The sequence below is a fragment of the Nelumbo nucifera genome, chromosome 4, assembly GCF_055504915.1.
Source record: "Nelumbo nucifera cultivar China Antique chromosome 4, China Antique-T2T, whole genome shotgun sequence".
NCBI lineage: Eukaryota > Viridiplantae > Streptophyta > Magnoliopsida > Proteales > Nelumbonaceae > Nelumbo > Nelumbo nucifera.
Window position 1 is genome coordinate 18794516 of NC_142652.1, and position 24272 is coordinate 18818787.

Here is a 24272-nt window from a genome sequence, read left to right on the forward strand (position 1 = left end):
CCCGATTCAGCAAGTGCAATCAAATTAAACAAGATGGATAAGCTTTTGGGGCTTGGATCTGCTACCCACTAGTTCCCACAGGACATAACAGCTGCACATTAGGAATATCTTCATAAGGAGATGTTTCTAATACACGGCGGTGGTGTTCAGTGGGTATAGAAAGATATGGGAACATTTTGTGGGTAGCAGAACTGGAGTGAAGCTTTTGCTGTGCGTGGTCCCACTGACCAACACTAGTGAGTCAGGTTCAGGCTCCATATGGAGATAGGCAGTGACCGCCCGGTCCATCATCTTGGTAAAACCTACTCCTTTTTTGCCCTTTTCAACTTCTGAAACGAAATAACTTCACATTGGCAAAACCTACTCTCGTATTACCACGGTTGTAGTTGTACCAGGGATGATGTGCATTTAAATGGAAAATTATTCTTCTAAGATGAAATGATTTATAGGACGCATCTAACAAGGGATTATACGCAGTATCGTTGAATGATTTAAAGAACAATTTTCAAGGAACAAAAATCAATGTTATCACTACGAGTTTTCATTGACACAAACATGAAGCCTTGCATATCAAATTTCCTTTTTTCAGTTTTTCTTAGGAGTGGAGAAAAATTGAGAAGGGAAACGTAATAATTATACATATTGTTGACGATAAGACAAGGGAATTTTCTTTTACCCAAAAAATATAAAAACAAAAAACAAAAAGAAAAACGCAAATTAGACAACAGATGATCAAAATATGATGTTATTAACAACAATTTGACCACCACTTAAACCTTTATTTTCATTTTGCATTATGTATGAATGAAGTTCTCTGGTAATTGTGCATTTCTCCTTATCCAATGTTCAACTCAAAGGACATTCTATAATGGAAACAATGAGAGGGATTCCATGAAAGCTCAAGATACATTACCTTCGATGAAGTGAGCATATCCTAACTATTGGACAAACCTGGTTATATTACAATTACAGTATAATTGCCTTCTTTTTCTCCTTACATTTCTCAACTTCTATACAACAACTTCTTGATTCTATCCTGCCAAAAATCTCAATAGAAAACAAAAGAACCACCTTCTATGTTACATGAGAAAGAATCAAGTGTGAGTAGGGTCAGAACTCTGTACATGCTTTAAGGATACATTCCCGGATTGTGTTTTGCAGTCTCAAAGGAATCTGCACTGGTTGCCAAAAATACCTGACAAAAGGAATGAGAAACCCACTAAACACTGTTTACACCATCCTAAAACACTGAAAATCTAACAATAAAAGCATGATTTTGTATAAATTGAATAGCAGCAGCAAACCATCACTTTGGACGATCCCATTAGGAAACCATTCCTAGGGACAAAAATACCAACAATGGAGAAACTCTTGTATACCATTCTAAGAGCCTGCAGTTGAGAGATACAGGTGTTGATCTCCTTCAATTCTCTCACAGAGCTGGCGGTGGTCATGATTGCCACTGAAGGCTATAGTGGCAGCCGCCATAGCTTCATGACCACCAGCATAGGTAAAAAATTGCTGGTTCTTCCAATTTTTTGACAATTTCTATAGATTGTTCCAACGAACTATAGAAAATTATAAAAAATATAAATGATTTTTTTATATATTTTAAATGATTTTATTTGCAAGAAAGAACTATAAATGGATCTATCAATGATATTTTAAACTCATTGATCTAACAATAATTTATGCCAAAAAATGTTTTTTTTCTTAAATTTTAGGAAAATTAAAAATAAAAAATTAATTCATTCTACTTTCAAGGTAAGGAAGAACTATATGGACTTTCAATTATCAAAAAAAAAAAGAACTATAAGATGGACCTACCAATGATCTATCAAACTTGTTGATCCAACAACAATTTTAATGTCTTGTTGTCAAATTTTAGTAGATTTTATGATGTATTATTAGTGACGTTATTGTCTGATATTGTATATGTTCTAGACTCCCAGTATTGTTAATTGTAATGTATCTTTTTATATAAACAATGAAAGTTTGAAATTCTTATGTATTTATACCTCGTTGATAGTAATTTCAACCTTAGATTTATTGATATTGATGTATTTTTGAGATTTGTCAGAGTTTCCCCAATGTATCCAAGTGTATCCATTTTTTTTTTACTGTATCCATGCATATCCAAAGCATATCGTGATATGCATCCATATCCAAGATTACCGATACGATACATCACACTGACACTTTGAACCTGGGCTGCATGTGGATCTCTTAAGAGGGACTCTGTGTTTTTTTCCTTATGTGCACAAATAAGTCTTACCAATATCTAGACAGTTTTAATAGCCTATAGACCACCAAACTAGTTCATCTGCTTCATTATCAAACATCATTTTAGAAATCTTACCATTGCAGGATTCATGGGAAGGTAGTCTTTCATCCTGCGCTTGAAGCAGGCTCTGATTTTTTGTCCTCCAACCACAGATGGATTTGCCAGTTGCTGTATGATAGGAGCTAGGGTTCCTGTCTGGGATATGAAGGGAGGAATCCCAGCTACTTCACAGATTTCTTTGTTAGATTAATACCCTTTGCCTTATCCATTTCAGCCTCCTTCTGAGCTTTCTTCCTCTCCAGCTCAGCCTGCTTACAGTTTTCATCATGTGCTTTCCGAAACATCCTCACAAAATTTAAGAGAGTTGTGATAACTGCAGTTTCAGTTCAATATTAGATGTGCCAAAAGAAGTAATCAATATTAGATGTGCCAAAAGAAGTAAACTCCAGTTTTATCAAATAAAAAGGAAAGATGATTGAAGATCATATGAACCTGATCCCCCCCCCCCCCCTCTCTCTCTCTCTCTCAGGTGCAAATTAGTGCATAGACTATAGAAATGTATCCAGATGCAAAGACAACTGAACATTAAAAAAAGCTAAATCAATGACCTTGTGCAGTGTCACAGGTAAAATAATGTGATAGCAACATTAAGACTGAGGAGTTGCTTCAGAAGGGGCGGGGGGGGGGGGGGGGATTGTTGATAGGTGGTCATAATGTTGACAGTGTGCATCAATAACAGATAAAAATTCTAATGGCTGCCACTTCCTTCAAGGAAAAATCATTATTGTAATACTAATCACTAACAACCACCCATCCTCTACAAATATATTTGAATTAACCATATGGTCTCCCATATTCCATCTTGAGGTGAAAAATGGAAGAACAATCTAAAAAGTTAACAGCTTTGAAGGAAGACCACCATCTAGTTGATTTACATGATATCCTAGGTTAACCATACTTTGCATTCAATGACCTTTACTGATTGTAACATTAACCATCTATTCCCCTCCTTTATAAGCCTTCTTGCTCTTCACCTATGAAAAAAAAAATCAAATCTGATGTATCTTTTTCTTCTTATCTCATATTTCTTCCTAGATATTACAGAAAAATAATCTCTCATTCAGGTCTCAGCAAATCATACTTAATTTAATTCACAATCCCTCCAATTCTCTTAATTTTAATTTCAACATGCTTCTTACAACTTTATGGTAGTTTTGATATTTATTTTCCTCTCTGATATCCTCTTTTGCCCCAACCTGTTGTTACAAAGTTGAATGGTAATTAGGTTCTTTTGAAATACAAAACTGCACCAATAGCACAAATTCAACATATTCTTTGAGAACTTGTTGGAACTATACATATACTAATATACGAAAGAAAAATAGTAGGAAACTTTGGTGCAAATTACCTTGTTCAAATGGGCAACGAGCAGGGTCTTCTCCAAAATAAAGGGCAAGAGCATCTGCATTTCTTCCCTGTCCATAAAACACATGATACCATGAGAGGAACTAGAAACCATGGATAATAAGCCAAGATGACAGTTAAATGCCTAGTGGCATACCACCGCAGAATACAATGTCGTCAAGGACAGTACTTCTGTTTCCGCAACACCAATGAATTCCTTCAAGGTCTAAACAACAAAACTTTGTTAGGATGGTATACAAAACATGTACCTACAAACCACATATCCAAAATCCATCTCAACAAGTGCAAGTAGTTAATCACTTCCCATGAAAAAAAACAAAGAAAAAGCCATAAATGGATGTCTTTTCATCCCTATCAACATTTTGAATTTTGTTGTGAAAAAATTTTAAGGATTATTTTATCTATGAAGTAAATTAGGACCTTGGAGATTTATCCATCTGACAAAGGACCATTAATGTAACATGACACCTTACTGGGATTGTATTAGATTAACATGAATAAGATTCGCCATAATGTTTTAACAAACAGGTCTACACACGGCATTAAAGATCATTGGACAATCATGAATGGCTAAGCCTAAAATACAAAATAGTAATGTCAATAACTAATCAACAGAAGGCACACCCATAATATAAGCATCTGAGTTTCAGTAACAAAACAAAAACTTCAATATGAAAAGTCACAACACCTTACGAAAAACATCAGATACAGGGCCATCATTTTCAGAAGCAACCAGCTCTTGCTTGACTTTTTCCAGTCCTTTGGTTATGGCCTGCATTTCTTCTGCCAAGGATTTCAATTGTATCTGCATTCAATATAGCTTAAATATTACAACATAACAATTAAAGAATTTTGAAATTAATAATAGAAAAAGAAAGATTGAAACCTTTGATGCAGCATCAAGGCTAACAAGGTCCTGGTGGAAATCCAGAAGTTGGGGTGACCTTGAAGCAAGAACCTGTGAATCATGAAACCCAAGACTCAAGTTCAATGAAAGTTTTAGCATGCATAAGCATTTGGTGTCAAGGAATCAGGATATTTAATGACTAATTTGCATAAAACAATTTATGCATGGAGAGACGATAAACATTTTTCAAGGCCAATATCCATTTGATTCATTGTTCTAGAATACAAAGAATTGATGCTTATTACTTTTATCCAGAAAACCCCTTGCTGTAAAATTAAAACATAGAAACATCTAACCATAGTTCTTCTGTCTATCACCATGTAGATCTGTGAGCTCTTCATTTCTCATAATCATCTAATTGTTAACTGTAACCCTATTGTATAAAAATCTTGAAAAGTCTCATAATTCAGTTAAAAAATTAGTGGCCAAGGGTAACTTAGGACAATATAAAAAGGTCGTTGCCCAATGTTAGTCCCAGCCATCTGGGTCTTGGGAGGGGTAGATTGGATACAGTCTTGACCTTGGCAGTTTTTGCACAAGTGGCCACCCTCAAACACAAACCCACATCCTCATGCTTACCGGCCCAAGATTTTACCATTACACCAAGTAATGGTAAAGAGTAGCCTCAGCTTGCAGTGTTAACACTGCAATATAGCCTTACTTTTTATCATTACCAAAAGAAAACAAGAAAGGTTGATTCCCAAGAGGGACAAATGACCAAGGCCTGAATATTGAATAGCTATAGTATGAGAATATAAATAGAACATAAGGTGAATTATAAAAAGAATGATGTGACAAAAGGAAGAGTCAGCTCCAAATAGCTATAGTATGAGAATCTATATGACCTCAAACTGATACTTTTATATAAGTGGAATTATAAAATCCCCAACCTACTAGCTGGTAGCCATGTCTCTATCACCCTTGATAAAATAGTTTTATAGCACCTCAATTTGATAGAGAATGGGGAATCCTCTAAATAATGATTGGGAAACTGATATTCTCACTTCTTTGTTCAGACTACATTTTCCACATTAGTACATCCATCCTTGGGACTCCTTTCTTCATTACTTTTAAGCATACTATCCAAGACTCAGACAGTTTAATGCAGCCTAAAGAGGTCATAACTTTCATGTCCTTGTCATAGTGGCCTAATGGCAATGTAAAAAAGCATTCTTGTAATATCTTCAGGTTACAACATAATTATTTTTAATTGTCAGTAATAGGTCACTAAAGAGTTTAGAATGGGAACTGAGAGAGAGACTGTATTTAAGAGTTCTACTTAAATATAGATATGGATTCATATGTAGTTTTTCGTGCATTTGATTAAAAAAAAAAAAAAAGGTCCCCAAATGGCTACTGTTAACAGTTTTAGCTTCTGTTAACAACTCATTGAATTCAAAATTGAGAACTTGCTATTTATTCAATAAATAGAAAACATAAAATCATACTTTTACTGCTAGAAAATAGAGAATCTGTTATTGCAACAACATAATACCCATTCAGTTGTCCTCCCTGGCAAAACAAGAAAAGAAAGAGGAAAAAAGAAAAAAACTAACTAAAAAAATGTGTGACATACCTTACAAAGATAATGCATAAGTGTCATCTTACTGTTAGAAGCACGTGTGTCAGCAAGCTTCAAAAGGCTGTCCAACTTAAATCCAATAGCAGAACCTGCATATACAATATCTAATTAAGTGCATAACAAAAAGAAAGAAGAGTAGGAAGAAATATCTAGTAAAAATGTTAAATTTTAGATGGGCATGTTACAAGTATTTTTTTTTTTTTTTTGCAAAACCACTTTTAAGAGCTAAATCTGGTTATCTCTATCACTAAATACCACATGAAGTTTATAAGAGGTTATCAGATACCAGAAGAACTCAACCCCACCTTCCTTCTAAGTTCTAACAAGGGGAAAATTAGGAAAAAAAACTGGTGTGCTGATATTTCTGTCTGAGTTCTAAATACAATCCATTAGACAACATTGTTCTTCCTTCATTTAACTTTATTAAGCACATCGTGACTTTTCAATGTTGGAGGTTATGGCATGATTTCACTCATATCATGATCAACTATGATGTAAACAGAGAGTTTTGAACTCACAATAGGGCCTAAAAGCATGTTTTCTGCATCAAACACTATAAGCTGAAAAGTTGAGATCAGAATCCATGATTCATCCCATCATAATCCAATGGTTTATATGCAAGCCTGTTTTCTATAATTTTCCTTTTGACAGTATACAGGCAACCCATGGAAAGGCACGAGGGTGTGACCTTTCCTTTAAAACTAGCTACAGAATTATAAGTTCAAAAGAACTGATAAAAAAAAAAAAAATTATAAGTTCAAAAGAAATTACACAGAAGCCCAAAACAAAGTAGCTCAAGAAACCCCCTGTTTTGCAAGTGAACCGGCCATTGAGTTTGCTGATCTGCCTACCCACTGAACTCAGATTGTCATATTCCTTGTTAGCCATTTAACCTTTTTGAGAAGATCTCTAAATCCCCAGATCACAGAGTCCGGATCCTGCAACCAACCCACTATCACCTAGGAGTCCCCTTCAATAATTAGATGCTCTATTCCTAGCTGGTTTGTGAGCTGGATTCCTTGCACAGCAGCAAGTAATTCGGCTCTAATAGAGTCTCCCATACCCACAGGACCAGAATACAAAGATATAATGCTAATGTCTTTATTTCTCAGCACTCCTCCTATACCTGAAGGTCCAGGGTTACCTCGGCTACTCCCAATCAAAGTTCAGCTTAATAAACTCCTCCCCAGGTGGCATCCATTCAACCACATATCTGTCCTTCCTGGTAGAAGTATTAGCCACTGCTAAGCAGCTTCTCCATAGGTCATCGAAAGAGTATGCATTAAAGAGATTTAGAGTTTTCAGCCACTGAATTGCCCTTGTCAAAATACATTCTTTAACTTCCACAAAACTCCTTTCTTTTTCACAAAAAATTCTGGTGTTCCTTTCTTCCCAAGCAGTCCACAACAAAGATGCTTTTATGCACTTCCACATAATTCTCCCTCTCTTTGTATGCCATACAAAGGTAGACGGACTAAACAGCAAGCTAGTATCAGATGGCAGGTTCCACCTACATTCAAACAACATAAAAATCCAATTTCATAAAGCTGCAGTAAAGGAGTAAGAGATCAGTAAGTGGTGACAGTCCTCATTTTGAGTTTTACATAGAACACACCAACTAGGGGATAAGCATCATTTTGGTCTCCTCTTTTGCAAGTTTTCAAAAGTATTAATCTTACCATAAAAAAACTTCCCAACAAACAACAGCAATCTTTGGGGAATGGGTCTAATCCAGAATTCTTTAACTGGGAAGTTCTGGGGTGCAGAAGTGGAGCAGAGGGAATTGAAGAAAGAAGATCAAGTGAAAAAGTCTTTCTGAAACACAAGCACTTTCATCATCACGTAACCCTCTTCGGAAACCAAAATCCCAGTTTAAGGCCAAAGAAGAAGCAGCTAGGGAGGAAATAAAACTAGAAACCGGCTCTTTCTTATAAAGGGAAAGAGAGTAAAGAGAGGGAAAAAAAGAGTAAATAAAACTAGAAATCGTGCATAGCCTTCCAGGGTCTTGCAAGAGTCGCCCATTGAGATATCCCGGCATCCCAACCGTTCCGTGAACAGCCATGAATACTCTTCACCACCTTGTGCTACAACCTCTCTTTCTCTCTCTCCAACGGACATCTCCAGAGCCACTTCCCTAGAAGAGCTCCATTCTTAAAGGATTTAATAAGATTTTTTAGGTTTCTCACTCTCCCTAAGTCTCCTCCTTCACAAAAAATGATAATATCGTCAACAAACTGAAGATGAGTCACCGAGACATTATTCCTGCTCCTGCCTATCCTCCACTCACTTATCAACCCTTCCCTGTCTGCTTTAGAAATCATTCTACTGCACACATCTACCACAAGTGTGGACAAGAAAGGTGAAAGGGGGGTCTCCTAGACTGAGCCCTCTACATGGTGGGAAAAAATCCTTGACCCTTCCATTAACTAGAACTAAAAAATGACAAGAGGTTATGCATCCACTCACCCACCTGCACCATCTATCCCAAAATCCACATTTTCTTAACACTTCTAATAGAAAATTCCAATCCACCGAGTCATAGGCCTTCTCAATGTCCAACTTACAAATGAAAGCCTTGATTGCCTGATCTCCTCATTTCCTCCACACATTCATTTGCTATAAAAATTTGGTCTAAAATCTGCCTATCTTGTACAAAGGCTCCTTGGGCTTGAGTAATGAGAGAGGGAAGGACCTTTTTAATCCTTAAAGAAAGCACTTTTGCCACAATCTTATAGATGCTGGTCACCAAACTAATCGGCCTGAAATCATTAAGGTGTTTGGCATCTAATCTCTTTGGGACGAGAACTAAGAATGTGGCATTAACTCCACGACTAATTACATGGTTGTTTTCAAACTCCTTAAAACCCACAAACAAATCTTCTTTGATAGTGTCCCAACATTCTTGATAGAAAGTCATAGTAAAACCATCTGGTCCAGGAGCCTTTGACCTGTCCATAGAGAAAATAGCTTGTCTTATCTCCTCCTCTTCAAAGTTCCCTTCTAGCCAACCTGCCTCAACGGCTGATAGACTTGGCCAATCCAGATCATCCACTCTCACCCATCTCAGAATGGTTGTCCTAAAAAAAACAGATTCAAAATATTTTATTTTATTTTATTTTATTTATCAGAAACGATAACTTTCATTAGAGATGAATTAACCTGAAATACAGAATTCAACCCTTATTAGAAAAGGTTGATCCAATAAACATCAAACATTACAGAACTGCCCAAAAAAGACTCTCCCTTGCAGTCCCTTGTTTTGCTAGGACGTCAGCAAAACCATTTGCTGATCTCCTTACCCACTTGAACCAAACACCCACCTCCCTTGTTATGCTAAGAATTTCTCTTACCAGCTGCCCAAATGATTGCCCTCATTACTAGATCTTTTCTTTTTATACTCCAAAAAAAGACTTAGAACTACCAATACACTCTTGCCCAAGTGATTGTTGTGGCACATTCTCTCAAGAGAGATGTATTGAATTCAAATAGAGCCAAGTACGCTTCTAAGAGTTGCACACTGAATTTGTCCACTGTTTCACAAGGACAACCTAGATCTACAAGCTAGATTTACTAGTTTCCTCAGTGGGTCCCCCACACTATACATCTTGATTGTACTAGGTCATGCAGGACCTTGGAAACTACCATCATACTGATATTTTAATGTTGATGTTGATGATCTTACTCTCAAGTACCTTCAAAGCCCTCAATCACTGAAATCTAAATTCACAACTTTGCAAAACTGAAATTTAGGGTACATAACCTTAAAGATTGCTAATGACCCCAAAGTTTCTTACATTAAGATGTAATTACACATCATTTTCCCTTGTTTCATTCCCTCCATTTTTATAAGGATGCAGTTAACTGCAGCAGTCATTTTACGAAATTCCTCCTCTTAACTTTCATCTCTTTTAATAGCTTTTACTTATCACAAATAGTTATTTCCTTTTCTTTTTCATCATTCAATGAGCAAATACTTATTATAATCACAAAATCTAGACACAAGAAACACACATGCTCCTTCAAACTAAAAGAGAAATTATATAAGAAAGGATAGTATCATCTTCCATTCCTCCATTACAAAATAAAACTTAATTGAATTTCAAATCATTAATGAGGTCACTTACCCCTTGCAGTTCCTTGGTTTAATGTATTCCCCAAATAAAGAATTTTCTTCATAATTTCCTTTAATTTAATGGAATTCCGAACCTGTTTAGTCATTAAAATAAAAGTTGAGTGCTAAGGTAATATATATATATATATATATATATATATATATATCAAACATATCAAGGGTCTCAAAACCATTAAACAAATACCTCATCACATGCAGAATTGACAGTATTTAAACTCTTCCTAAAATCCGAAATCTGCAAATGAGGTAAACATTCAGACAGCCAAGGCAAATAGTAAGCTATGTTATTTTATATTACTTTAAAAAAGTCAGAAGAAATAATTAAAATAGACCCAAACCTGAGAACTAAATTGAATCTTGAAAGAGAATACTCTTAGTTTAGATTCCACCCGTGGGACTTTCATTAGCTCTAGAAAGAACTGCAACATCGAAAGTGAAATCCAAATGATTTTTAATCTTTAATATAATTATAACATAAAGAAAATAAGTTTATTAATCAACACATAACATACTAGCATAAAGGCATGGTAACATGATACTTAAAAAGGAATAGTAGTCCGCTCTTGCTCTTTTGAAAGCTTAAATTCCTCATTGTGAAAAAACACAAAACCATACATAATCTTTTTTGTTTTTCCCCTTTGGGAGAGCCAAATCCATTATCATATATAGACACAATACATCACTTATTTAAAATACTACTGCAGTATATCACTTTGCCATCCTCCTAAAAAGAAAAGAAAAATGAGAGATTATTCATGACATGTAGGTTTATTTACAATTCATAACCCAAGTAAAGCCAAATTGCTCAGAAGCTGTGGCTGAAATTTGACACCATTTATCAAAAATTTTATGAACTAAAAAACTAGAAGGTGTACAGATCTGGTCCTCCATCTAATAGGTTTAAAAGAATCAGGTATTCAAGCGTCAAATAAACGGTAAAAATGATGACCAAATGAAACCTGAAGAAAAGATGAGGATGAAGAATCAAGAATTATGGTTAGATATCAAGATATCAATCAAATATTGAAGCAAGGAATTAAAGAAACCAATATCCAACAAAGTAATAGAAACAAATAGAATGAAGACAAAAGAAAGAAGCATAACTAGAAGGAGATAAATTAGAGTCACACCTCTCTCTTAAACAACAGGTAGAATAAATATTTTCTTGAACCAAATCCTTGATATAGCCATACAACTAGGAGGAGGAATAAAAGTAGAGCACGTAGGTTTTACAGTCACACCATAAACGAAACAGAAGCCAAAGGCAAAACCTTTGCATAAGATTTCAAATGGTCTTTTGCATCCACATAACTTAGGATCAGTTTGGAAAGAGTACAAATACAAATAGGTAGGGTGCAAAACCTTATATTTTGTATTGTTTTGTATGTATTTGCAGGATACATATTTGTATTTGTACTCTTTCCAAACTAAGCCTTAATAATCTAGACCTCCCTATAATTTAAAGAATCTCAGAGATGGCTAACTTCAAACTTTAAAATCAAGTCAAGCCAACAAAGCATTTTCTTAACTATATATGGTCAGCAACATGGATCCTACTTCACCTTTGGTCTTTTTGTTTTGTTATAAGAAACAACAACTTCCGTATGAATTCCAAAAAATATAAACACTAAGAAAACCAAATTCCTACCATAAAAATATTAAGAATAACGAAATTCTAATTTAAAAATCAAATATTTAGACAATAAGATCTCACTCATAAATCTGTAGACTTTTTGTACTTATCCATAGAAATGCTAACCTCCACATTCCAGAAGGAGGATAGCACTCTCAAATTTTATTTGGACAAAAGATGCTTCTCATTAAAAAATTGAGAGGGTAGTTTTGTAATTGCATTTTCTTTCCTCATATCTCATTTCTTCCTTGTGTTCTCTAATGGCACAAATAATTGACTAACTCCACCACGATAGCAAGATAAATTCGCAAATCTTTTTTTATCAATATAAATTCACAAATCATTTGTTAGAAATATAAATTCACAAATCTTTGTATGAGGGGATTAATGATGTGGCCAGTGGAACACATAGGAGTCATCAAATTCCAGATCTGGTGGTAAGCCTTGTGAAGTGAAGAAAGGTGATATGGGTGATTAAAGATGAAGAAAAGAGATGGAAAAGCAAAGTCAACAACTTGCTGTCCACCAAAAAATGAGCAAGAGATTAGAAAGAATGAAAAGAACTCTATCTGTTAAGAGTAAATAGCAAACAGATAGATCACTTAGGAGAAGAAATAAGAGAGGGGGCAAAAAGAGAAAAATACCTGGAAGCAATCAGATTTCACCAAACCAAACTTTATTTCACCAATTTAACTCGTCTCTTTTCAATTACAGTTACTCTATTTATAGACTCACCATAAGAACTCGGGTCTGCCTTTATAGACTCCAACTTTTGTTCAATTAACCCAAAACAAAATTGCTTTAAAACTAAGACAAACCCATAGGCAAGTAGGCAACCAATGGGGAGTCAAATAAGTACTCTAACTCCAAAAACAATTCTAATAATTCATTATTAATCTTAATAAAACTGAACTGAAGTAATGTAAAGAAGCTAAAAATTATTAAAAATAGTAAATTGCAATTACTATAAATAGTAATCGTGGGTAAGTCAAAAGTTACCACAACTAGTAATTTCAGTAAATTACTTAAAGACTTAAAAACCCTTATTCCAAATTTCTAAAACACCTACAAACTAAAAAAATAAATTTAAAAAATCAAAATAACAACATCCCTATCACCCAAAATTTTGAAATTGGTGTATGAACTGGAAAACTGATTTATTTGTCCTTGAATTCCTTCCTTGATTTCTGTATCTGCATCAACCAATTAATCTTTGGAACTACAGATTTGGTTAATAAATTTATAGGTATAAAAGCAATAAATTTACAGGACAAGGATGGTCTAGACAAGAGAACTTTCCTTAATCTCTCTGACAACAGTCCCCCCCCCCAACACCACTAAGAAGTTGCATTGATACCTGCAAGACTGCAACAATAATCCCCCCAAATAAAAATAAAGGTGTTTCTTTATGCCAAAATCCAATCTCACGGTCTTGATTATGCAAAAATATCTGATTTCATATTTTTCTATTTCTTATTTTCTTTGTTGAGAATTCCATTTCTGTTTAGGAACCAAAAAGATCATTGGCTCAGTACCTAAATTTAATCATTCTTGAGTGGTTCAAAGATCAGTTAATTGACTGAGAATTGGTTCTTGGTAAAAGATCTTTGAAATAAGTCAAAGCCAAAAAAAATCAGTTGTCAGCCTACACATGGGCTTCGCATTATGTGCATACTATACTCCTTTCTTGAAATAATAAAAGTGAACTGTTACTGATCAAACAAATGGTTGTCCTCAATATTGAAGAGTAGTTTTTCTTTTCTTTTCTTTTCTTTTCTTTTTTTTGTGGTTGGGGGTGAATCAGAAACTGAAGTTTCCCTGTATTCAGCTATAAGTATATATATATATGGAGCCTGGCCTTTTGAGACAAGAAAAATGCATAGAAATTGAACAAGTTTTCTAAAGTTTCAAAAGAAAGCCATTTTTAATGTTCTTGACATAGAACACCTACATCACAATAAATGTGATGGATTTGTAGCATGACTTATCATCTTTAACAGTATCCTTTTCTGCTGTGCAACATTTTCCTTTTGTCTTTCCCAGTTGGATTTGGCGCTAAGACCAGCAGTTTGAACTCTTAGAAGTGTTCCTTGGCTTTGAAGGAGGGTTTTGGTCCAAGAGGGGAAAGGTCTGAACTGGTAGGTCGAACCAGGGAGGTGGCTTCTTTAATTGTCCACGTGAGGTCCCAGCATGTTTCGGATGGGCCTAATTTATCAGCTGGGCCCAAGGGGACCATTGCTAAAGAATTGGAAGCAAGCCCATTTTCGGATGGGCTGATCTCATCTGGCCCAAGTGGATTAAAAGAAGTTGCACGTGACCCATTAAAAAATCACGTGGGTGGGGAGGGCCAACTACCAGATGATAAGAAAGATCTATCATCATCATGTTTTTCTTCTTTGAAGCTCCCTTGTCATTTGGCTGAAGACTCAAGCCACAATCAAAGTAGGAACTCTCTTCAATGGGTTCCAGCTACAAGTCTGCATCGTATCTCACAGGAGAGACAAAACCCAAGAAGCATCAAGCGTAGTGCTTTGGAAAGAATAGGGATGGAGGACTGGAAAGAGTAGGGACAGATGAAACCCAAGATGCTAGTGATTCAGACATTGAAGATACAGAAGTATTGGTACTGTTGACCTACAAACTTCAAAGAACTTCACTGATGTTGAAGATAGCTTCTTTACTGAGTTGCTATGCTTGGAGGAAGATGGGACATCTCCTGAGCTTTGTGAGGCGGAGAAAAGTCTGGAACAGAGGGTAGACATTATGAAAGTTGCACAGGGGACCTCTTGCCCGATGAAGATTATCAGTCTTGAGATGTAGTAGTAGCCTCAGGATAGTTTTGTAGTGGGTAGGCGGAGAAAAGTCCAATGAAATTGGCATTATTTGGCTTGGCTGGCAAAGGGCATAATCCTCCTGAAACTCAACCTTTGCAAAAGCAGAGTGCGGGTGGGTCTCCCGACCCTGTTCTTGGTTTTAAGCCTCAACCCCTGTTTTCAGTCTGTCCAATACATCCCAGGTAAATCTGTCCTTTCAGGTTTTGATAATAATGGGTATGTTGTGCCTTCAGAGACTCCAGCTTCCCAGTTGAAAACAGCAGAGGAAAGGGAGGTGTTTACAAGTTGTGATAAGGAGGAGGTTAGAATTCTTAAAAAGAAACAAGAGGAGCTTGAATACATTTGGGAGCATACTTGTGCTCTTTTAGAAGAGTATAAAAAGGAGGAAACCTGTCAGTCTGCAGATTGGGAACAGAAAAAGGTGTAGAATTAGGTACCACCGTACCACTTTGTCTGACCTCACCCCAATTAGACGCCTAAGGAGCTGTCCCAACTCTGAGAAAGTAGTGGTTAGCGGAACTTTTAAGAAGAGTGGGGGGGAAAAAAGAAGGAAAGAAAGAGAAAAACAATCAAAGTGGAAAGATTAATCTCTGATATTGAAGGAGATCTTGAATTCAGTGCAAACGGGGAAAAGGAAGAAAGCTCTCAAGTAGGGCTGGGACGATAAATATGGGTCACTGATTTGACTGTTAATAATAAAAATTATCAGTTGGAATGTGAGGGGCCTAGGTATTGCTAGGAAGAGAAGGATTATAAAGGATTTGCTCAGGAGGGAGAGGCCAGATATAGTGTGCTGCAGTAAACCAACCTAGCTGAGTTAGATGGGAGTTGGGTAAGAAGTGTGTGGAGAGCCAGAGGAGTGAACTAGACTTTGGCCCCCTCTTGGGGTGTTTTTGGGGGGTTGGCTATGCTTTGGAGGGATGATGTGAACCAGTGGAGAGCTGATAGGTAGCTTCTCAGTTTCCTTAAAATTCAAAAACCGTGATGATGGATTCCCTTGGGTTCTAACTAATGTGTATGGACCTAATAGGTATAGAGAAAGGAATGAGATAAGGGAAGTTTGGAATCCAAGGCTTGTTGGAGGGGTTTTAATGTGATTAGATTTTGTAACGAGTCAAATAACCCCAATCAATCCATAACAACCAGCATGAGGAGATTCAATGAATTCATCATTACTTGCCAATTAAAGGAACTTCCCTTATTGCAGGCCATGTTCACTTGGTCTAACTTTCAAGAACCAATTAGTTTGAAGTTGGATAAGTTCCTCTTCAATGAAGGTTAGGAAACTCATTGGAGGGATTTGGCTACTAAAGCTTTGCTTAGTTACCTCTGATCATTGCCCAATAAGTTTGGCCCGGAACCCCTAAGTAGTGGACCTAGACCCTTTAGATTTGAGAATATGTGGTTGACTCACCCAGATTTTGTGCTTAAAGTTGAAGAGTGATGGAATGAGGAGCTAAGAGGTGTTAAGTAGAAAGGAGTCAAGTTTCGTAAAAAACAGAAAAGACTCATATCCAAAATTAAAGAGTGGAATAGGATCCATTTCAAGTAATTAGAGGAGCAAAAGTCTTCTCTATTAACCCGGATTGAGGCCTTGGATGAAAAAGAGTCTCTAAAGATCATTAATGAACAGGACAGGGAGCTGAGATGGAAACTGAAGAAGGGGCTAGAAGAGGTTCTCTTTAGAGAGGAAATTTCTTGGAGACAAAAGTCAAGGTATAAATGGATTAAGGAGGGTGATGGAAATATCAAATTCTTTCATGTTGTAGCAAATGAGAGAAGAAGGAAAAATTTTGTGGCCAAATTAGATATTAATGGGTTGGACTCTTCTCTAGGATGAGATAGCTAGGACTTTTGTGAAGCATTTGAAGTCACTTTTTAGAAGACCCATGAGTACTAGGTTGAGGTTGGAAGGTGTGGATTGCCCACGGCTGACTCAAGATAATCTACTTTGGTTAGAAAGGAATTTTTTTTTGTTTTTTAATAAATGCAGTTAGAAAGGAATTTTGAAGAAGAGAAAATAAATATGCGGTTTTCTTAATGGACAGATCAAAGGCCCTAGGTCCAGATGGTTTTACTATGGCTTTTTATTAGGACTGTTGGGATGTAATTAAAGATCTTTTTGAGATTTTTTGAGAGTTTGAAGACAAGAACAAAATCAGCCATGGAGTCAATGCAACTTTTTTAGCCCTACTTCCTAAAAATCTGGGGCTTGTCAACCGGGGGACTTCAAACCTATTAGGCTGGTGACTAGCATTTATAAAATTTTGGCTAAGGTCCTATCCCTGAGACTTAGAGCAGTCCCCCCTTCTCTCATTAGTCAAGTTCAAAGAGTATTTGTAGAGGGTAGATAAATAATTGACAAAATCTTATTAGTACGAATGTGTAGACGAAATGGGGAGGTCTGAATCACTGTAGGGCATGGGAATCGCACACCATCATATCATATTTCAATTAAAAGAAAACTCTAACTCTAATCCTACTTATGCAATGACTCTGAAATTTTAAATATAAACAAACTATAACTATAAAAATTAAACCCTATCAATGGACCCCACAGAAAATTGCAAAATGACAAAAATACCCCCTACTGTCCAAAAAAAACTAGCCCTCGAGTTTTGAAGAACTTGAGGATGAGAAGTTGATATGCCCCAAATACAATTACAAAAAGAGTAGGACTTCCCACAGCTACACGCTTGGACTGTAGAGTAGGGCCACACACAATTAGAAAAGGATCTTGAAAGAAACGCATTTCTAAAACACTACCTTCCATAACCATCTTTGTTAAATCATCAATAACATTAGTTTCTTGAACACTTAATTCATCAACCAGCCTTTGTGATGAATCTTCTTCCCCTTGCTTATCCAAATTCTCGCCTACAACATTTGGAACTTTTCCTTCAACTTCTAGCTTAGGAATGACCATCTCTATGTTTTTCTATTGCTGGTTCTTCAACAAACTCTAGGACTCCTTCCATTGTTGATGTTGGTGGAACTTCTGCTTTGTCAAATTGTAATTCTTGAATTAATTCTAGTTGAACTTGTAATGCAAAGTCACTTACTTCCATACTAGGATCTACTACAATCAGCATATTTGTATCTTGCACCCGAATTTCTTCAACTTGCTCCACTTCTATTTCTTCTTGACCATTAACCTCAAGCTGATCATGGGTGTTAGAAACTCCAATAATTTCTGCTTTTTCTTGGACTGCACCCTCTTGATTTTTAATATCTACAGCTTCTTTAGCCTCATCCCCAACTTCAACTCTAGGATAGGCATCAACATGCAAGGAATCATCTACTTTCTTTTCAACTTTGTACCTTTTTCCAATTGACTCCAAGCTCCTTGTTGTAACCTGTTGCTTCTTTTGCTCGAAATTAGTCAACTCCATGTGTATCATCATGGAAGTCTAGTGGGATATGCTTTTCTTGCAAACGCCTCTTCATCTCTACCCATGTACCAATTGGATCTTCGCCTCTATTTTCTATTCATTGCTCAAGTGTTATCCACCATACTTTAGCATGGCACGTCAGCTTCATGCGCGCAAATCTAATCCTTTGTTTGTCAACCATATCATGCCAATCAAAATATTCTTCTAGTTCAGCAACCCAATCAAAAAATGCTTGTGGACCATCATCTCCTTTGAAATCTGGTATTTCCCTTTCTCTTCTAACATGTTTGAAAACCTTACTCCTGCAGCCAACATTATTAGATCTGTTTTCTTCCACCATCATCTCAAATAAGTCAACCAAAGGACCTTTATATGGTTCAAAAACCCAATCATCATTGGTTCTAGACCTGTAAGATTGTTTAGCAAATACCTAGTGTCACAAGTGTTCTCTTCGCCACGCCATCAAGTGCCATCCATCACTCCCCCAAAAGCTTAACGTACTCTTTGAGGGGAGGTAGGTAGTCGACTGAATCAAGAGCATGTAAAGGTTAAAGCATGAGATCCCCTCGACACTGAACTGTGTGCTTATGCTTGCCATCCATTAATGCAATACGATTTGCCTTTTGTCTAATTTGTGTGCCATCTTTGTTGCCTTTTCTTGTGTTGTTGCTTGTTGCTTAGGCTTACTCGTCGCATTCGAGTGCTGCACGGGGCCACAACGACTAGCCCCGTGACAATTGGTATCAGAGCAGGAGCTCCTACACGCACATTGGACCCCTGTCAACCGCCCCTAATTCAACACAATGAAGAGCAACCGCGACATTGCCGATGACACACTTCACAGGCCACACCAAGCCCATAACACCAATGAGGCTCCATTCGACGAACCCGCCAGGACACAAGCCCCGAAGGGCCGCACAACTAAAGCTAGCAAGCGTGACAAATCGGTCGACCAGCTAGCTAGCATGGACAAGCGCATCCTATGTTGTGAGGCAACAGTAGGTGAGACTAGAGATCGGGTCGACGAACTCCATCTCAACATGGAGACTGTAGAGAATGCTGTGGTGGAGCTGGAGAGCCGCTTCAGTGGAGCTCTCCGAGACGTCCACAACACCTTGCAGCAATCACAAACCAGCTCTTCCCAATGTAGCCTTCAAGGCATGATGGACAGCTTCTAAGCGCAATTGGATGACATGAGGGCTGAGTTGACAATCATGAAAAGAGCTATGGCCAATTCCACTGGCTCTTCATCTGCTCCATCCACCCATATCAAGGTGCGCCAACCAACTCCATACTCCGATGATTGTGATGCTCGGGTGCTTGAAAACTTCTTGTGGCAACTTGATCAGTACTTCTCCGCGACTGGCATCCATGATGACCAAACTTAGGTACGTACAGTCGCCATGTATTTAAATGATATTGCAATGTTATGGTGGCATAGATGTTGCCAGGACATTGAACGTGGCACTCGGACCCTCAACACCTGGGCCGATTTCAAGAGAGAGATCAAGCGACAGTTCTTCCCCGAAAATGTTGAATACTTGACATGAAGAAAGTTGAAGAACTTGAAGCACCAAGACTCATTGCATGACTATGCCCAAGAGTTCTCAGCCTTGACCCTTGAGATCTCCGACATGTCTGATAAAGACCTTTTGTTCAACTTCATGGATGGTCTCAAACCATGGGCAGAGCTCGAACTACAACAACGTGGGGTGAAGGACTTAGCGACAGCCATGGCGGTGGCCGAGCAACTAGTTGATCTAAGGAAGTCAGAAGGGGAAGACCACCAACCACATAGCCCACGTACCAATAGCTTGAGTGGGGGAGATCAGAAATCAACCTCTACACAAGAGAAACCAGTGCCCACTAACAAGCCCAACAATTACCAACAAGGGAAGAAGCCACAAGGAGCCCAAAGCTATCAGGGCCACTGGTTCACTAGGAGACCAACTGCTCCTCCTACGCCTTGTTACCTTTGCAATGGGAATCATTGGACGAGTGACTGTCCAACAGGGAAGAAACTCAATGCCCTCATTGCCAAACTCAGCGACAGTGAAGAGAGTGATGAGGAGAAACCCACAACGGCGCCAAGAGTAGGCACCCTCCAACTCATCAATGCCATGGTTAAGAAAGAGGCCACATCCAAGCGGCCCACCAAAGCCCACAAGGGGCTGAAATATGTAGAGGTCACCCTCGGCGGGAGGCCGACCAAGGCCTTTGTGGACACTGGGGCCACCCACAACTTCATCTTGCTTGCGGAGGCAAAGCGACTCGGCTTGACCACCACCAAACAGACAGAGTGGATCAAGGTTGTCAACTTAGGGGCCAAAGCAGTAGAAGGCATGGCTCGTGGAGTAGAGCTCCAAGTTGGGTCATGGAAAGGACCCATCAATCTATCTGTAGTACATTTGGATGATTTTCAGGTTGTCTTGGGAATAGAGTTTCTCGCACAAGCGCAAGCAGCTCTCATGCCACACATAGACAGTCTGTTCATCTTGGACGAGTGTTCTCCTTGCATGGTTCCAGTGACAACAGCCTTGAAGGTACATGGGAAGCAACTTTCGGCCCTGCAATACTATCAGGAAGCAGATATCCACGAAGCCAGCGCCGTGTCTACAAGGAAGACCCCGTCTCAATCATCTCACATCAGCACTAGGACGGGTTGGGAAGTCATCACCAAGAAGAAGTCTCCCCCAAAGCCGTTCCAACATCAGCGCCAACATCGACATCAGCAGCAGCGCCAGTACCAATGTCAGCAACAGCACCAGCGCCAGTATCAACATCAACAACGAACCAACGTCAGCGCCACGAGCCGACAACACAAAAGACTCCTGGAAGACCCAAGGCCGTCTCCAACCACAACTAGTTCCACTATGACAATCAACGGGGAGAGCGAGTACCACCAATTCCACTTAGGTACCCTACCTACCACCACATTGATCAAGCCAACCCTCATAGGAGCCTTGTGAGGAGCAACCCTTGGGGGAAAAATCGTCAAGGGGAACAATACCCGAAAAATCCAAACCTTCATTTTGACCTAGCCCTGGCCACAAAATTTCCTACCACCAAAGTAGAACATCCAAAATCCTACCTTGAAGCAGTCAGGCAAGGACTTAATGTAGGGACTAAGCCATAGGTTTTCCCACCATCAAGAACACCCTAAAAACTTCCACCCAACCTCATGCCCAGGCCTTGGAAGAGACTAAGTTCGCGGAGTAGCTGAAGAACCCTCCTTCATCAACAGCAGATCTAAGCCTCAAGCAGAAGCCAGTCTTCAAGGACGAAGACTGAATTGAGTGAGGGAGACTGTCACAAGTGTTCTCTTCGCCGCGCCATCAAGTGCCATCCATCGTGCCTACAGCCGCCACTCCAGTGTCCAAGTGTGTGTCATGGGTGGGCTATGCATGTACTTTTGTATGGGGGGATTGCCAATGGCATTCTTGTAATTACTTAGTATGATTTTTCATCCTTTTGATGTATCTTTATGTCACTCCCCCAAAAGCTTAACGTACTCTTTGAGGGGAGGTAGGTAGTCGAGTGAATCAAGAGCATGTAAAGGTTAAGCATGAAATCCCCTCAACACTGAACTGTGTGCTTATGCTTGTCATCCATTAATACAATACAATTTGCCTTTTGTCTAATTTGTGTGCCATCTTTGTTGCCTTTTCTTGTGTTGTTGCTTGTTGCTTAGGCTTACTCGTCGCATTTGAGTGCCGCACGGGGCCCCAACGACTAGCCCCGTGACACTAGGCCTATAGAATCAGTCACTTTGTGAGAACATAGTGAATATACCATTAGCTCTGATACCAACTGATGTAGGACCAGCTCAGTTCTAGTCCTTAGAGAATGTTGAATGATCTTCTTGGATTAGAATTTTATGGCTGTTGATGGCTGTAATGACTTCTTGAAGGAGTAAGAGAGAAGAAAATAGGGAGAGAAAGAAGAGAGAAAAAACCTGCAATTACTCACAGGGTGCCTAGAATCACTCTATGGCATGGGAATCACTCACCATAGCTAGCATAAGCTGAAGAAAACTCAATAAACTTCATTGCCTTTGTGTAAAACGTCCATACATATTTATAGACTCTAAACTCATAATAATCCTATGAGCCAAACTGTTAGACTCATAATAGTCTTATGAGTCAAACTATTAGACTCAATAATCCTAGTAGGAGTGTAGGACTCAAACTAAGTTGTCATTCTATTTCAATTCAAAGAAGACTCAATAACTCTAATCCTACTTATGCAATGACTCTGAAATTTTAAATATAAACAAACTATAACTAAAAAAAATTAAACTCTATCAATGGACCCCACAGAAAATTGCAAAATGACAAAAATACCCCCCACTGTCCAAAAATACATAAATACAATTCCAATTTGACTCTTCGGCTCCTACATCATCTGAACATCAAGGGTTCGTTTATAAATTGGATTTAGAGAAAAGGCCTATGATCTAGTGGACTGGATATTTGATTTGTTCTCACTTACTAATATCCTGTCCTTTGGCTATTTGGAATTGGATATTTGATTTGTTTGTGTGCAGATGGAACCTGCCAACAGAAGTAAAAGGGGGAGAGTTATGGAAGAATATCAGAGCAGCCACCTTATTGACAATTTGGGAAGAAGGAATAGCAGAATTTTCTGTGAGAAAGAAATAAGTTTATCAGAACTGAAGGAGTGCATTTTAACAAGGGCAATACTTTGGGTGAGAACCCTCATCTCCTTTCATTCTTATTCCTTTGATGATCTATGGAGAAATTGATTGGCAGTGGCTAATAGTTCTACTGGAAGCACTTTAAGTGTTGCAGTTTGGTTTCCACCTTTGGAAGGGTTTATAAAATTGAACTTTGACAGAAGCAGACAAGGAAACCCAGGGCATTCAGGTGTGGGTGGGGTTTTGAGAAATGAGGAAGGCAATATTTTATCTCTCTTCTCAGGCCCAGTGGGATTAGGAGATTCTACTAGAGCTGAACTGTTAGCTGCTGTACAAGGAATTCAGATCGCAAGCCAACTTGGGGTGAACAACAATTTAATTGTTGAGGGAGATTCTAAGGTGACGGTAGGGTGGCTACAAGATCCAGATTCTGTTACTTGGAAATATAGGGATATAAGGAAAATTAAGTGGCTGACAAGAAATAATGGCAACCAGAATACAATGGGTGAGCAGGTCAGCCAATGCTATGGCTGCTGATGCTTTAGCCAAACAAAGGGCTTCTAGGGACATTCTCTTTGTAGCTGAGTTGTAATTCCTTTTCTTTGAGATTTTTGGGCTCAAGGGTGGTAGAATCTCACGTCCCCCCAAGGAAGCTTGTAACTGCTTTGATCTTTTGCTAATAAATTATTTCATTTGTCAAAAAAAAAAAAATACACCTTCCCCTGACCTTGTATAATATTCTTCTTTCATGTGAAATATTCTTGTGAACTACACATGCATTAAATGTTGAAAATCATGTGGTCAACACAATAAATCCAAACATAGTGTTATGGACTTCAAAATGACCCAATAATTTCACAACAACTCATTAACCTTTTGCTGCAGGTGCAGGCCTTAGTGTCCAGGAAATTGAATTCAACCATTAGTAACCGTACAAGAAATGCATCATTAACAAAGGTATAACATCATGTAGCCAAGAAAGTAGGTTCTGCATACCTGTTCACACTTCCCCAAGTTTTCCTTGTCACCATTGTAGCCCTGAAAAAAAAAGAAGAAAAAGTTCACAACAAAGACAAAAATGCCAAGCTGTACTATTTAAATAACAAGTAGGTGAGAGAACTGACATTTTAAAAGAATCAGGACAATAGTAAGGAGAAAAAAGAAGCTGTGAAGATAATCATGATTGATCAAGTATCCTCACCTTCAGAAGTTCCATCTCCTCTTTTGTAGGACAGAATTTAATGAGATTTTCCACCTGATCAACATCTAAAATCGAATCATCCAATGCTAATGCTGCACTCTGTAAAAATCCAAGGTCAGCTAACAGAGCCAACTTCAACAATGTGTTGTATAGATGAAAGGATTATGTTATGTCACTGCAGGACCTGCAGTAATAGAGGTCTCTAACACAAGGTTTAATAGAGGT

General features: G+C 38.1%; 1 protein-coding gene across 1 annotated transcript in view; it reads right to left on the reverse strand.

Moving 5' to 3' along the window:
- Positions 1 to 758: 758 nt before the first annotated feature.
- LOC104598193 (actin binding protein) overlaps positions 759 to 24272 on the reverse strand; it is a 35542-nt gene continuing 12028 nt past the window's right edge. The window contains exons 7-18 of the mRNA XM_088903223.1: positions 24048 to 24146; positions 23843 to 23884; positions 10669 to 10749; positions 10515 to 10565; positions 10323 to 10404; positions 6193 to 6287; positions 4596 to 4667; positions 4398 to 4514; positions 3846 to 3914; positions 3693 to 3759; positions 2360 to 2657; positions 759 to 1195 (exon numbers count right to left, since the gene is read on the reverse strand). Coding sequence (XP_088759349.1) covers positions 2506 to 2657; positions 3693 to 3759; positions 3846 to 3914; positions 4398 to 4514; positions 4596 to 4667; positions 6193 to 6287; positions 10323 to 10404; positions 10515 to 10565; positions 10669 to 10749; positions 23843 to 23884; positions 24048 to 24146 — 927 coding nt within the window. The 3' untranslated portion in view covers positions 759 to 1195; positions 2360 to 2505. The remainder of the gene's footprint in view (positions 1196 to 2359; positions 2658 to 3692; positions 3760 to 3845; positions 3915 to 4397; positions 4515 to 4595; positions 4668 to 6192; positions 6288 to 10322; positions 10405 to 10514; positions 10566 to 10668; positions 10750 to 23842; positions 23885 to 24047; positions 24147 to 24272) is intronic.